Genomic DNA, 14,837 nt, shown 5'->3' on the forward strand with positions numbered 1-14,837 from the left:
TGGTTATATCTTGAATAGGCGTCCATGAAAGAGAGGCGCGCGTGTCCTACTGTTGCATCGACCAACTGGTCGATTCTTGGGAGGGGGTAACAATCTTTTGGGCATGCATTGTTGAGACTGGTGTAGTCAACGCACATCCTCCAGCTTCCATTGTGTTTTTTCACGAGGACTACATTGGACAGCCATTGAGGATACTTGGTTTCCTCTATGAAGCCTGCTGCTAAGAGACGGGTCACCTCCTCTTGTATAGCCTGCTGCCGATCAGGGGCCTGCCGTCTGGGTCTTTGTTTTACCGGGCGAGCGTAAGGTGGGATGTTAAGGTGGTGCTGCGCCACCCCTGGGTCGACGCCCGTCATATCAGACGGGGACCAGGCGAAGATGTCGGCGTTTTCCCGTAGGAGTCCGACGAGCTGCTCTCGTTCCCGCTCGGGTAGCTCCGATCCTACCCTGACCGTCCGGTCGGGTCGGGCTTCTTGTAATGGTACATCAATGGTGGGCCCCTTCGGCTCGGGATGAGGGGCCGGTCTTTTTGTCTCCCGTGGGTCCTCCAGCGGTGGCTCGACTCGGGTCCTCTTGTGTAGTGAAACGGCGGTTAGGTAGCACCGTCTGGACTCACGGGGGCTCCCGATGACTTCTCCGACCCCTACGTGAGTCGGGAATTTAATGGTTTGGTAGTAGGTCGAGACAAAGGCTCTGGTTTTATTGAGGGTCGGCCGTCCCAGTATGGCATTGTAGGCCGTAGGAAGGTCGACCACCAAAAAGGCGGTCATCACCGTTTTTGACCTCGGCGGGACGCCCAGGGTTAAGGGCAAAGTGATGGCCCCCAAAGGTGATATTGATTCTCCCGTGAGCCCGGTGAGCGTTGAACCGATCAGGCGCATACTTTCCTTGGCTAAGCCGAGCTTCTGGAAGGCATCAAAGTAAAGTATGTCGGCCGAGCTTCCCGTGTCGACCATGATCCTTCTTACCTGCGCGTTGGCTACCCTGGCTGATATTACCAGGGCGTCGTCGTGGTCAGGTCGCTTAGCAGCTCCGGTTGGGAAGGTAATCTCGGGCCCGGGCTCGTATCCCGGGGCTTCGTCGGGAGCGGCCCGGGCATACGCCTTTCTGCCCGACGCGGAACCCCCCCCCCCCCCCCCCCCCCCGCTGCGGGCCCCCCAGCTATCATGTCGATGTGTCGTTCAACGGGGCCTTCCGGGCGAGGCGACGGCTCCTTTACCGGCGGAAGGTAGTGGCCGAGATGCCCTCGGCGGACAAGCTCCTCGATCTGCCTTTTTAGCTCACGGCATTGCTCAGTGTCGTGCCCATGCTGCCGATGAAAACGGCAGTATTTCGAGCGGTCCGCGAGCTCTCGCGGGCTCCTCATCGGGTGGGGCTCCTTGAGTAATCCTTTCCCCTTCTCATGGCGAAGTATTTCCGTCTTCGAAGAACTCAAGACAGGGAGAGGAGACCTCGGGTCGGATCTATCCAACCTGCGACGGGAGGCGGGGGGCTGCTGCTGTCGGGGCAGCTCCGTCTTGACTTTCTTGTGTTGCTCCCGCTTCCCAGCCATCCACGTCTCTGCGGCGATGAACTGGCCAGCACGTTGAATCATTTCGGGAACCGCGGCAGGGGGTCGCTCCACGAGGGACCAGAAGAACCGGGAAGGTCGCAGGCCTGTCATGAATGCCTGCATCAATAGAGAGGGGTGAGCATCCGACAGTCCGCGAATTTGTGTCGTGAAGCGGTTCACAAAATGGGAGAGGGGCTCGTCCTCTCTCTGGTTGAGTCCGAGGAGTAATGCCACGGACGGTTTCGGTCGAGCGTAAGCCAGGAAGCTGAGCTCGAAGTCTCTGGCGAGTTGGTCGAAGGAGGCGATGGTCCCGGCCTTCAGGCTGCTGTACCACGCGCGGGCCGGACCCCGTAGGGTCGTCGGGAATGCCCTACACATCAAGGCGTCGGAAGTCCCGTATAGCGCCATCTGGGCGCGAAAAGTGGCCACGTGGTCCGCTGGGTCGGCGGTGCCGTCGTATGCGTCCAGCGAGGGGAGGTGGAAGTGTGACGGGATCGCCTGATCTTGGATCTCGGGGGTGAACGGGGATCCTTGCTGTCTGTCCACCCCGAGGTCCCCTTTGGACCTACGGACCTCCTGTTGTACTTCGTCGAGTCTTCGACTGACGAGGCACACCTGGGCTCGTAGGGCATTTGTAGAATCGGCGGACGGAGCCTCGCGCTCGGGACGACTCGTTGTATCCTCCGCCTCCCGGCTCGCGGGCCGAACCGTCGGGTTCTGGGGTGAGCCAGGGAGCCCGAAGAGGGGCATGTGAGCCCGGACGAGGGTTTCCCGTTGCTGCGAAGGGTGAGCCCCGTGCGGGGGGGTTCGCTGCGAGATAATCGGGATGATGGTCTGCACCATACTCGTTAGGGCTCGGACTTGGTGAGTGAGGTCGTGAAAGGCCTCCGGAGATACCGGCGGCGGGTCGGTGGGGGCGTCGTCGGGAGGTGACAAACCTGGGTCGTTGAACAATCGCCAGTAACGCTCCGCCGCCGCTGCGGGGTGTTCGTCGCGAGCTTCATCGTGCGGAGGGTGTTCCCCCGGGGCGGGGAACCCAACGGCTGGGGGCTCGCCAAGGCGGGTTTGCTGGTCGTTTGTCATTCGGAGGCTCTCCTTCTAGCACCAATCTGTTACGGTAAGTAACTTTTTTAGCCGTGACCTGGGGGTCGACGCGGCTGGTTCAGGGGTCCGAACGACTAGGATCAGGCGAGGCTGCCAGGCTTGAGATCTCGGAACGGCCGATCATGGGGAATAGGGCCGGGATGCTCCGCGCTGCTGGGTCGGCTTTCCCCGAATACCTGCACAAAGGTCGGGTCGGCGATTCGGCCCGACCCCTCCAACGGTCAAGTTAGCGGTGTGGAGGGGAGTTTTAGGGGAAAATCCTGTGCTTGTCTGCTTACCTTGCCGGCTGGGAGCCCGTGGGTATTTATATGTGAGGTCGATGTTACCTAACGCCACCCCGCCGGGGCAGAGCCGTACTCCTGATCGCGTCTGTTGCCGTTGTGGGTGTTGCGCGGTAAGGTCGAGTTGTAGGGTGTGGCAAGCCTTGGCCGACGCCTTCCCCTGCTCTGTCCGGTCGTACGGGGTCAGCAAGACGAGGCCGTGCGGGCACGGTCAGTGAGGGTGCGCGTTACGCTGGTATTAATGCTTGTCCCTTGGCGTGGTGCGCCGTTTGGGGCGGTTGTCATGGGGCATGTTACGTCAAATCCGGTGCGTCGTGTCCTATTCGTTTTTACCCCTATCAAAGTCAACATGACACGGCAATGATATCATCCCAACGTCATGGCGAGCCGCACAACATGATCGGTGACCTTTCTAAACATCCCCGGACGGAAGCCGCCGAGTCATCATCATCCTTCCTTCATCGAGAGAGCTGCAGGCCACTCGCTCTACATGTGGTTGGGACCAGCTACATGCGGGCGGGCGGTAGGGACTCCGAAGCGTGCTTTCAGCTCGCCACCAGAAACGGTCATCACTGGATTTGACCGATTCTGGAACAACAGGCTGAAGAACCCTTTTACCACCGGCAAAAGTGGTTGGGCGTCGTCTGACAAGCGTCGATAGTGAGAAACTCCGGGTTAGCATATCCGACCGATCGATCATCATCCCACAAGGGACGGCAGGAACGACATGTTGATTCTTTTTTCTTTTTTTTTTGTGCTTTATTTCGATTCTGAACAAATATAAGACGCATCCATACGGAGTTCCAAGGAGAAATGAGTATCTATCTCGATTAAATTTCCAACAAGCCTCTGGCACTGCAAAAGCAGCGCAAACCAGCTTTCACGTGGAAAGCAACTCCAGAGGCAAACATTTTGCTATCGTGGAAAGTTACGAATGTCCCCTTCACACATCACGAAACCCAAATCTCAACACACGATAACATCGAGAGAAATAAAATTATGATACAAGAAGATAAGAAAATAGAGGAAGTCGTTAATCAATCATAATTGATACTCCGTGGGAAGGCAGGCAGGCAGGCAGAGGCAGGATAGGGGTCCAACCACGGTTCACATCTCCCAGCGAGTGTCTTTTTCTGTGTCTTGAGGGGAAGTAGCACCATCCCACTCGAACAGACCCTGATGCTCATCAAAATTCGAGGGACTATTGGCTTCACCTTTCGAATCATCCAACTCCTCAGGGCCCTCAACTTCATCTTCACAATCACTCTGCTGCTCTTGGTCACTCTGGACTCCGCTTGTTTCTTCCTGCTTCGACAACAGATTGATTCCGATAAATCACGTTAGAATCCTGGGTGACCAAGCAGATTTATCTCTGGAGAGAAATGTTCAAGGGATACCTCCTTTTTACCAACGCCATCCTGCAATGGATTCACCTGATCACCATCTGTCTCTCCGTTGGAAGTTGGCTTTGCCCTAATTTGGAGCTGCTTAATTACTTGCATAACGTGTGTACGATCTGCCAAAAATAATAATAATCAGGATTAAGCGTATCAAATTTCACATGCATTTTCACAATGGCTTAATTTATTTGTATATGGTGACATCTCCAAAAATACATGAATAAATAAACCTGATGAAACAGATATAATCATTTCAGGCTTTATGTTTAACGTGCTTCCAAATTAATTAAAGAACATGATGATAGCAGAATAGCTACCTGACATAGGACTATCAGTAAGAAGCTACTGCAAAGCCTCACACAGTTTCGGATAAAGGAGCAGGCTACTGATCAAACATAAGGTGCAACATATCAATCTGACGCCCTCCAAAAGGCACATTTCTGATGGTTTCTTTACCTCGATCAAGCTTCCATCCTCCTCATACATATTTGTGGCTAGTTGTGGCAATATGAAATTAGAATTACTGATCAAGTAAACATCAATTGAATCTCCTGAAAACTTCCTAGACATCTGAATTATTACTAGTATTATATCATTCGAGTTAATAATTAAATGATAGAATTACTGATCAAATAACATAAAAAAATCGTGTTTAATAATTCTAATGTTCTCTAGCTCTTTCACTCGACTAAAATCATGGGAGTGAGGGATCCTACCACCGTATCTGGTGCTAAGTCATATCTTCTCTGACAACAGCATCAATTTATCTGTAATTCTAGAACTAAAATACCACAAATATGAAAGAGGGGGAATTTATATGTCAAGGTTAACGATGAATACTTTTGTTGAAAGAAAAAAAAAAAATGTATCATGACGCATATGTGAGACTTATGATCACATCTCAACTGTATCTTGCATAATGTGTAGGCTATCTTCAAACGACTGCCATGAACCCCCACCACTAGGGTACGGTTTTGGATGGTCATGATGCACATTAATTGAAAAATACAACACAGTGATTTAAAACCCAGGTGAACTAATTATTTTATTATGAAGGTGAAAAATCTAGTGCAAGAGGCTCTCACAAATATCTATATCACAAAGGAAGGATCTTACCGTTGTGCTGATGTAAAAAAAAATAGAAGAAAAGGTTCCTCATCCACTTAAAGGCCATCTCATGACATTGTGTTGCAGATGCTGCAACTCAAATATTTACAAGCATTTAGTTCTGTTATTCCATTCTACATCTCTTTTCCAGAGGAAGGAGGACCCAAAGACATTTGGACAAGCCAGTACTGGTTGGGTGTTTATCGGTTTAACCACAAACCAACACACAGACAAGCAACTTCACCGAATTGAATTTCGTACCAGGCTACTACCCAGTATTTTACTGGTATTGAGTTTACTAGCAGTAGGCCTACCACCCATGTCAGTGTCTTTCCCATCATTTTCCCCTTTTTTTCACCGAATTCCTCTCTTTTTTTCCTTCTCTACCAGCGACTCCTTTTCTCCCCATTTTTATTCAATTCTTCTTCAATTCATTCCTTTTTTGCATCAAATTTCTCAAATAGCTTGGATAGCTGATTTCTGCTTTCTGATGTCAAATTGCTGATCTTATTTAACAAATAGAATTTATACTCATTCAGATAAGTACAATAGATTGCTTCAATCAATCTAACATTTTATAGTATTGAAGAAATCTGTCTTCATAGCAAAACCAGAACTTAAATTAAACATCAGGTGATAGATCAAGCTAAGAGAATTTGAGTGAGTAGCAAAAAGTCAGTCACATACTAAGAGAATTTAAAATTTTGGGAACAGCAAAAAATCAATTTCTTACCTTTGGAAGGACGAAGTAAAGCATCATGGACTTGCGAAGGATGTTTGCGATCTTCAATTTTGAATTTTAGTTTCACTTGATGGCGTGTGCGATTAGGGAACAGCTGCTGTATCATTGCAAAATCTGTTCCAAATTGGTGAATAGCCTACACATTCAATCAGCACACAGAATATTCGATCAGAAACACCTAATAGAATTAAAGCATACCACCAATAGTTCAGCAAAAAATTAAAGAACTACCCAATCGATTTTCCTGTCATTCTTGCACAAAAGATCAATATTGAGGAACATCAAGCAAGCTTTACATAGACCAAATTACCCTCACTGTGGGCACTGAATTCACTGGTCCCTTAGATCAAGTAATTAGGACCGGCTATTCAGTACTCGTACAGAGGAAACAGCAAGTCAAAAATGACTTCTGAGTTCCGATAATTCATATCTTTATTTTTTGAATTTTTTATATTTTTTATTCTGGAAAAATATTCTGACATACCCTTGTCAAATGGTTAAATATCTGTTTAATTCCCCTCAAATGTTTTTAAAATATCACGAACATCCTCAAGGTTAAATTCCTTAATATAATAATTAAGAAATAACATGTGTTTGTGTAATGATTATTCTACCGACTATCTACGATACAACCTATCAAACTTCCTCGTTTCTTGGTCGAGCACTCCTGCATCGACCCGAAGTCCCCCACTTTCAACTATTTTGATGAGAAGCCCGGCGGTGTTACGAAGTTCCCTGGACTCTGTCCTTCAACCTTGTCTCGGTATTTGGAGTTTGCATTTATAGTCTCCACCTCCTCGGCCCCTTCCCACGATCATGTGCTCTCCCTCCATAAGAGTAAAGGATCAATGACTCCGCGGAAGCCCCACCATCATGTTGCAGAGCTCGTGTTGATTCTGTTCTCCATTGCATCCTTGATAGCAATGTTCGCTTACTCAACCTTGTCCCCTGACTTACCAAACTCCCTTAAGCGAATATGAGCTCTGAAACAATCCAACCCTCCAGCCCCTTCGATCATACCTCTATGTGATCAAAGTCCCCCGATGGGACTCACTAGTACTTGCACTCATAATTCCCCCTCGATGGAACACAACCCCCATATAGTGATGATCAAAGTTTTCATTTGATGCAAAATTCGATGCACGCACGGAAGACCCACCTCTGTGGTACCATGGCATTCACTCCTTGAATCCATAGCTCTTCTTGTCATCGTGTTGTTCACCAATGTGGGGCTCCCAGTAGCTCCCAATCATATTTTTGTATGATCAAGTCCTTCGCGGAACTTCTCCTGTGTGTGTTGCATTCCTCAAACTATTCAATGAGAAGGTAAATCATAGTAGCCAACTCAATGCAAGGAATGAAAACATTTCGAATGCTTCAAAAGTGTGAGCAAAGAATAAGGCAAGTAACCAGCTCGATACATGGAATACAACCCTCGAGGAGACAAGTAAAGTCGAGTAACCTTTGTCTTCTCAACTCTTAAAAGAATGAGCAAAACCGAATACCTCAGTTCCCTTATTTATCCAACAGAGGAGCTATGCACATGTTCAAAGACCCTTCAAAGAAACTTAATAAAAGACAACAATTGTCAAATCCTCACCAATAGTGATCGATTCTACCGAGAGTAGACTATCCGCTTCATTTACCAACAAAATGTCAATTGAAAGCAAAAGTGATGCGAACCTATTTGGAGGCGACAACTAAATAGAAGAGAAATCAAATGGGCAAAAGACCTCAAAAGCTTCAAAGTCTGCGAGGCGATACACTTTAAAGTTCCAACAAACATCTACCTAGTTCAAGTAGCGCGAGACGTTTAAGATATTATCGCATAACAAGGAATGTCTTTTCCTTTATCTATAGGATCTACACGAACCAACAAAGATCTACACAACTTGATCGACCCCACACCAAGTTAGAGTCATTGGCAAGTTGAAACAATGTGGTCGATTAAAGTTCGTCTACCCAACAACAACAGCAGAGAGCAATTAGGAGTCAAGAGATGCATTGCAACTGGAGTAGAAGATTGAAGATTCAGCAAAGGTAAGGAGATGCAACATCCGCAAAGGCTTCGACGAGGATGTTAAAAGAATAAGTGGGAAAGAATGTCACGAACAAATATGTGAATAGGGTGTTTGATGAAATACTTGTGTATACCCATGTCTTTTGATTTTGTTTATGCTTTGCACAGGGGCTTGCAATAGGCTTGGTAGGCTTATTTTGGTTGGCTTTTGTGATCGTTTTCGGCTTGTAAGTGCGGATTGTGTGCAGTCGACACGCAAAGGCAAAACTGCTTAGAAACAAGCCATTAAGCAACCATTTTGGAGATTTCTTGCTCCACAGAGTGGTGTGGAGTGTTAGCCAACACGGCACCCAAGAGCTACTCGGGTGGCACATAACTAGATGGGCCTTTAGGGAAGTGTCTAGGGCTGGTTCGCTATCTTATTCCATAGCAATGCCATGTGGGCACTTGTGGGGACTTTACTAATGATGCCCCTTTTAGCCCATTCACCCCCTCATTTATTAAGACTTGCAATTCGTAGTTCCTTTAAAGAAAATCCTACCCTAACTGAAGTAGATAAAGAATCACCTTTTTCAATCTCTAGGCTAATTTGTTCTCAAGTAATACATTTTCTAACTCAAATTGTACTTCTAATGTAATCTTTGAAAAAAACATAAAAATAATATACTTCAAACTACTCCATAAATAATATAGAAACACATATGAACATAAATCGCCTAATTCGGACCAGCTTATGGATCCATTGAACACAAGGTCTGACCGGCAGATGGGAGGAACAAAGAATGATCAGCCTATGAATCCATTAGACACAAGCCTAACCTTGATATGGAGGATGATTGACCAATTTGACTGGCAGATAAGAGGAACAAAAGAATAATAACAAAAAAAAGGAGAAAGGAAAAAAAAGAAAAGAAGATAGAAATAGAGACAGAGGGGAGGAAGAAAGCAGAGAGGGAAGAGGAAAAACTAGTCAATGGGGTCACCAAAAGCTACAATCTTGCATGTTGAACTTAAATAGAGGATATGAAGCTGTGCGTTAAAGAGAACATATGTTAGAGCTTATTACAAATTAGCTCATACAGAGTCATGAAATTAGTTCCTTAACTATGTTCTTTCTACTTATGAACTTCATAGATATATCAAGGTCACAAAATTTTCATTTTGGCTACTTTTTCTTATATTTTATATTTTGATATCTTTATTTTTGGAAAAAGCAAAATACAAATTGCATTCTTTAAGCTTTACACTATATAATAACTGTAGTAATTGAAGCAGTTGCCGTATTTGTCTTTTACGTGCTGCAGTACATGCCATTAGCATGGAGGTCTTATGCCATGCCAACACAGTATGCATGCCAGTGTGATGAAAGGAGAAACAAATACAAAACCCAAGAAAAAGATAAATGAAATGAAGTTTCACTTACTGCACTACAACAGTATCCAGCATCCTCCAAATTTCAAAAGAGGAGCTAACTGTGACAGAGCCACTAAGGCATAAAGAAGCATGCAGTCATGTACTTCAGCAATAGAAAGGGTTTAATGGGGAATTAAACCCTCCATTTGGATGGCAGAATGCTATATTCAGAACAGATTGCTTGGTGCATAATGAATGAAATGAGAATCTACGGTAGTACACAAGAACTAAGAGTTGAACAAAAGAAAAGCAGAAAAACAAAGGCCACGGGTTAGAGAAATGCAAGCCAACCGGGTGAAATCTTGAGCTGGTTTGTCACTAGCAAGTTCAAAGAAACATGTGCTGCAGCATTCCTTTTTTCATGTATTACATATAAACTAAAAAGAAACATGGTGTGACAAGATCAAAGTACCTCGTAGAACAACTTTGTTTCTGCTTTTGACCATCTACTAGTTTGTGGCCGGTTCATGTAAGAATGGTAATTCAATCTCTTGGGAGTTGATTGCACATTCTGATTTGCTTCTTCACCTGAATGATTCAGTTCTTGATCCTCTCCAAAAAGAATGTCCTCATTATTGGATAAAGAACTAGTACTGTTATATAAAAATTTTGATCAAATCATGGAACTTAGATATGGCATTTACGAAGAACTTCTAACAAGATGATGGATAATGAGATGGACATTAACCTATATATGTTTAAAAAGATATACCCAGCCATTATAGATGTTACTAACCTTTTCCATAAAAATTTCATTTCCATCTTGTGTTTTCATGGTGTTTGTATCACAGCCCTTCTCATCAATAACTACTATAAAAATATTCAAATGTTTTCCTTTAATACTACATACCAGCCCCTATGATAAACATCTGTTTGTCAAAAGAAAATATACATGAACATTACCTTTTGATGTTTAAAGCAATTGAAACTATAATAATAAAAAATATACTATGCTTATCTTTAACAAAATAGGATCCTCAACTGAGCAGAAAAATATATAACTGTCCCTTTACCTCTCTTCCTTCTCTTTTGCACTCACCTTTGTTTTCTCTTCACTTGCATCAACATGCCCCTATTATTTTCCCCTCTTCATCCATATCTCATCCTCTCACGTGTAGGTTTGTTCTCATGCTCTTTTGTTGCATAGTGAGAGGCTACTTGTGGTAATCTGTGGGTGTCAGATAGTGCACAACTATACATGAGCTTCAATACAGTGTTTGTCATGTGTAACTTAACTTAATTTTCCATATAGTCACTGTCATAAACTTTGAGCTGGTGCATAAGTCCTATATATACATCCTTTTTAAGTATACAAATTTTCATCAGAAAATACACACAATTTATACATTTAGTACAGATCATAGATTTGTACAACCATTCTGACTTGAAAATCCATGAGCAAGTCCAGGTTTTTTGAAGCCTAAAAATAGAGGATCCTAAAACCACAAAGAGAGATGCCCAAACAACCAAGGAGAAAAACCACAAAGGTATGTGCCACTCATGCACATGAATAAACAATCACAAAGACTAATATACCACAGTACTATTACAAGCTCCAGTTAGAGCTCCAAGCATGCCCCACTGCATATCTTCAAACATAAATTCAAAGGTAAATCCAAGCAAGTTAATTTGTGGCACAATCTCAGGGAAGGCTCCTACTACAATGACATGCTAAAGGCCAAGTCAAAAGCACTTTTCTAAATGTTTCTCACTTCTACTTGCCACCACTCATTATTTTAAGGAGGCCCTTCATCCATCATTATCAAAGCCATTAGAGTCAATAACTAATTTACTTCGTCTTTCAAAGTATCTTCCTCTCACTATCATGTTTCTAGCGGCAATACTTCTATAAGTTTCTACCTGTCAAAGTATTTAGATTAAGAAAATATGATTTGGTGGATAAGAGAATTTTCAAAAGTTTTCTGTCTGTTTTTGAACCTTTATGTTGCAAACCTGATTATGACTGAAATGTATTGTCTGCATTTACATATTACTCAAGCCTAATTGATTACAGACCTCATATATCAGACAACAATACGCTTATTCACTGTCCATTTTTATAGTTGTCAAATTGATATATATCTTAGATTTCATTTATTCCATGACAATTAAACCGTCTATAATACAGCCAGAAAATGATTCACTCGCCAGGAAGGGTTTCAAAATACATAGTGCTACTGATTTAAAAGAGAATAAGAGAGTATGCTTATATCCTCTAGACGTCCGAGATCTGCGGCACGAGATCCCAATATATAAATAATCTAAAAACCCACAAAGTGAAACATTCTATTTTGCAACCTTGTGAGATATTTTTCGTACCTCTGACCTGAGAATAATTTACTCGTTGCCGCCGCTTCTTTACTCTGCAGAATAACATTCAAAATAACATCAACATACAACAATACCAATTATAAGTGATAACATTCAAGCAGCCAAAAAAGACATACTGCTATACGCTCCTTAGCTTCTGCAAGCATTATTAGGTCTCTTATGCTAATCTGTCTCGGGTCAATCTCATCTTCAGGTGTTTGCAGTAAAACTTTGTTCACTAAACATTTCAAAGATAATGAATTATCGACTGAAGTTCATTCAGTTTCTTCCAACAGGTGCAGCATGAGTTTATGATAACATTACGTAAGACTGCAAGTTCATTTACCTTGCCTTCTCCTTCGCCTTGTGGCATGAGGAAACTTCTTTTTAGGTGAATTCTCTACAACAGAATCAGGTTTTTCAAAGGCTTTCTTACGCTTCGGAGTGGGTTTTTCGATTTCATTTGTCTGCCTCTTTGACTTTCTCTTGGTCCTCTTTGGCCTAGGCATATCTTCATCCCTATGACAATCATCACTTTGGCTGTTATCCATCTGAGAGACATTAAAGTTGTCAATATCACGTTCATCATTGCTTCCAACTTCAATTTGGTCAGTACTGCACTTGGCTATCCTCTTTCTCAGTTTCCTACATGGTTTATGAGCATCATCATCTTCATCATTTTCTGAAGTAGGCCTTCCTTCATGGATCCGCTGCTTAAGTTTTTGAACAATTTGGGATTGGGACTCGGTATGAATATCCTCCAAACCCTTTGGAAGTCTGATTTCTTCTCTATTCTGGGAATAAAGGTGACATACCTCATAAGATGTGATCAAATAAAAATTACCTTACATAATCAATCTAGGATAAGAGATACTACCAATTACTTGAGAGTAAGTTTAAATGTCATTGGCAACAACTTAAGGTTAGAAGTCTCAGTAAAATCTGTTTGCACTAAGGCCAAGTCATCAAGGAACAAATGAGTCAATGTCAGTGTCTGATTTAACAGAAGCATGATCCTCTAAGAAGTCTGTCTTTACAGTTGAAGGATCCTTATCAAAAGCGACAGTGTCGATAACACTATTACAAACAGCAGAACCAGTGCTTGTGATGTCTCTTAATCCAAGTCTGGGCATCAGATGAAATTAACCAGCAGATTGAATTCTATGATTCAACAGAAGTGTAAAGAAAAAAAGAGAAAATTCAATACAGACCAGAAAGTAGCAAAATTTGAACAATAATCCCACTTCAAGGAGGATTGCTACATACAAAGTTGTGGCTGGCTTGGAAGAAAATTAGTATTGAAAGTTTCAGCCTGAATTCCCTAATGCATCATAATAGCAAACAGAATATCCATATAACAAGTTCTGCTGATAAAAGACAAGCGGACAAGAAACAAAGTTTACCTCTTCTCCCACCTCTCGGTGATCTATTTGAACACCTTCATTGCAGTCTGAGGTTATGATTGATGAATGCAAAGGATTGTCCACAGGTATATCGATCTTCGCTTGTACAGAAGAAGGGTTCGTTATCTCAGAAAAGGATCCCATGGGAGGAGGACCAGTAATGGAAGCATCAGGAAGAATAAAAGAAACAGATTTAGCAGTTCCCTTTATTGGTTGTGACTTGTTTCTAGGTTGGAACTTGCCTACTTGTCTGACATCTAGAAAGAAAAATAAGTTGATAACAAATCATCTCAAAGCATTCGTTAAAAGACAAAAGAGAAAGGAATAGAACATGTTGCCAAACAAAGCCTACAATTCAAAAAGTTATACGATGAAATGTCACATATAAGTATATGATCTAGTACACAATGCTTCGACAAGTTTAGAAATCCAGAAAAAAGAAATCTCTGACTGATCTTTGTACAAAAGAAAAAAGAATCCATTAATGACAAAGACATATGCATGAGAAAGATGTCATGAAAAATAATTTTAGCAGCAAAAATTCACTTCATATCATTGACTTACCAGGATCAGACTCAATAGTACACCAAGACATCCTGAGAAATCTTTTATAACCTGCAAAGGTTGCCACATTTAATTTTCAGTATAATCATGCAACCAGCACAAATTATACCCAAAAAGAAACACTCCAATATAACACACAGAAAGTTATTTAAATATAACAAGATAAGATTAAAACTTTCCAAGAAAAAAAATTAAAAAAATAAATAAATTCCCAAATGATGACCAATCAGTGGCTGCTGGGTTAAAATGTAACTACCTTAGTATGAGCTGAACATACCAAAATTGAGAAACTTTAGTAACATGTCCAAATGAGTTTAAACTAAATGTAACAATTCATAACAGCCACGCATATGTTCCCTAAAAAGGATCACTTAATAAGATCCATGCATCATAGTGCTTGCAATCTCTAAAAGAATATAAAGACAAGATAAAGTGGTGATAGAATACGATAGTACACTTTTCAGATGTGTAAATAATAACTTCAAGATGTACACTTTTCACAAGTTTAAACCAGTCAAATGGAAGATTCCCAATATGTCCATTGATTCTCAAAGGAGAACATAGCAGATCCAACTTATGCTAAATAAGCACAAAAAAGAAATGGGACATCAGAGCAAGACATGCCAAGGTTGGGTACAGACAAACAGTTCTCAATTCAATCATACTAGAAGAAAACACAGTAAAAATAAGTTCGAAAGAAGGCTCATATAGGTTGGTGGCACTCTGTTTTAGCATAAAAACATAATACACATCGATGGAGAACACAGTAAAACTGTTCTGCTTCAACTTTACAGCAATGGATAACAAAAAAGAATGGTCCAATGCACAAGTTCTCGCCAATGGAAGTCTAGAGGACCAGATGTCTTTACTAAAATTTAAAATTCAATCCCAAATCTCAATAAGCCATTCTCGAAAATTTAAAATTTGACTTCACTACCTTT

The 14,837-nt window shown here is 42.7% G+C and overlaps 1 protein-coding gene across 4 annotated transcripts in view; it reads right to left on the bottom strand.

The window, feature by feature from the left end:
- Window positions 1-3,738: 3,738 nt before the first annotated feature.
- Window positions 3,739-14,837, bottom strand: part of LOC135599199 (transcription factor TFIIIB component B''-like) — a 28,086-nt gene continuing 16,987 nt past the window's right edge. For all 4 annotated transcript variants that reach the window (XM_065094059.1, XM_065094058.1, XM_065094061.1 and 1 more), the window contains 9 exons: window positions 13,897-13,947; window positions 13,333-13,589; window positions 12,276-12,723; window positions 12,067-12,167; window positions 11,939-11,982; window positions 10,032-10,212; window positions 6,178-6,322; window positions 4,335-4,453; window positions 3,739-4,242 (listed from right to left, as the gene is read on the bottom strand). In XM_065094059.1, coding sequence (XP_064950131.1) covers window positions 4,045-4,242; window positions 4,335-4,453; window positions 6,178-6,322; window positions 10,032-10,212; window positions 11,939-11,982; window positions 12,067-12,167; window positions 12,276-12,723; window positions 13,333-13,589; window positions 13,897-13,927 — 1,524 coding nt within the window. In that variant the 5' untranslated portion in view covers window positions 13,928-13,947 and the 3' untranslated portion in view covers window positions 3,739-4,044. The remainder of the gene's footprint in view (window positions 4,243-4,334; window positions 4,454-6,177; window positions 6,323-10,031; window positions 10,213-11,938; window positions 11,983-12,066; window positions 12,168-12,275; window positions 12,724-13,332; window positions 13,590-13,896; window positions 13,948-14,837) is intronic.

Source organism: Musa acuminata, chromosome BXJ2-1 (assembly GCF_036884655.1).
Source record: "Musa acuminata AAA Group cultivar baxijiao chromosome BXJ2-1, Cavendish_Baxijiao_AAA, whole genome shotgun sequence".
Classification (NCBI taxonomy): Eukaryota; Viridiplantae; Streptophyta; class Magnoliopsida; order Zingiberales; family Musaceae; genus Musa; species Musa acuminata.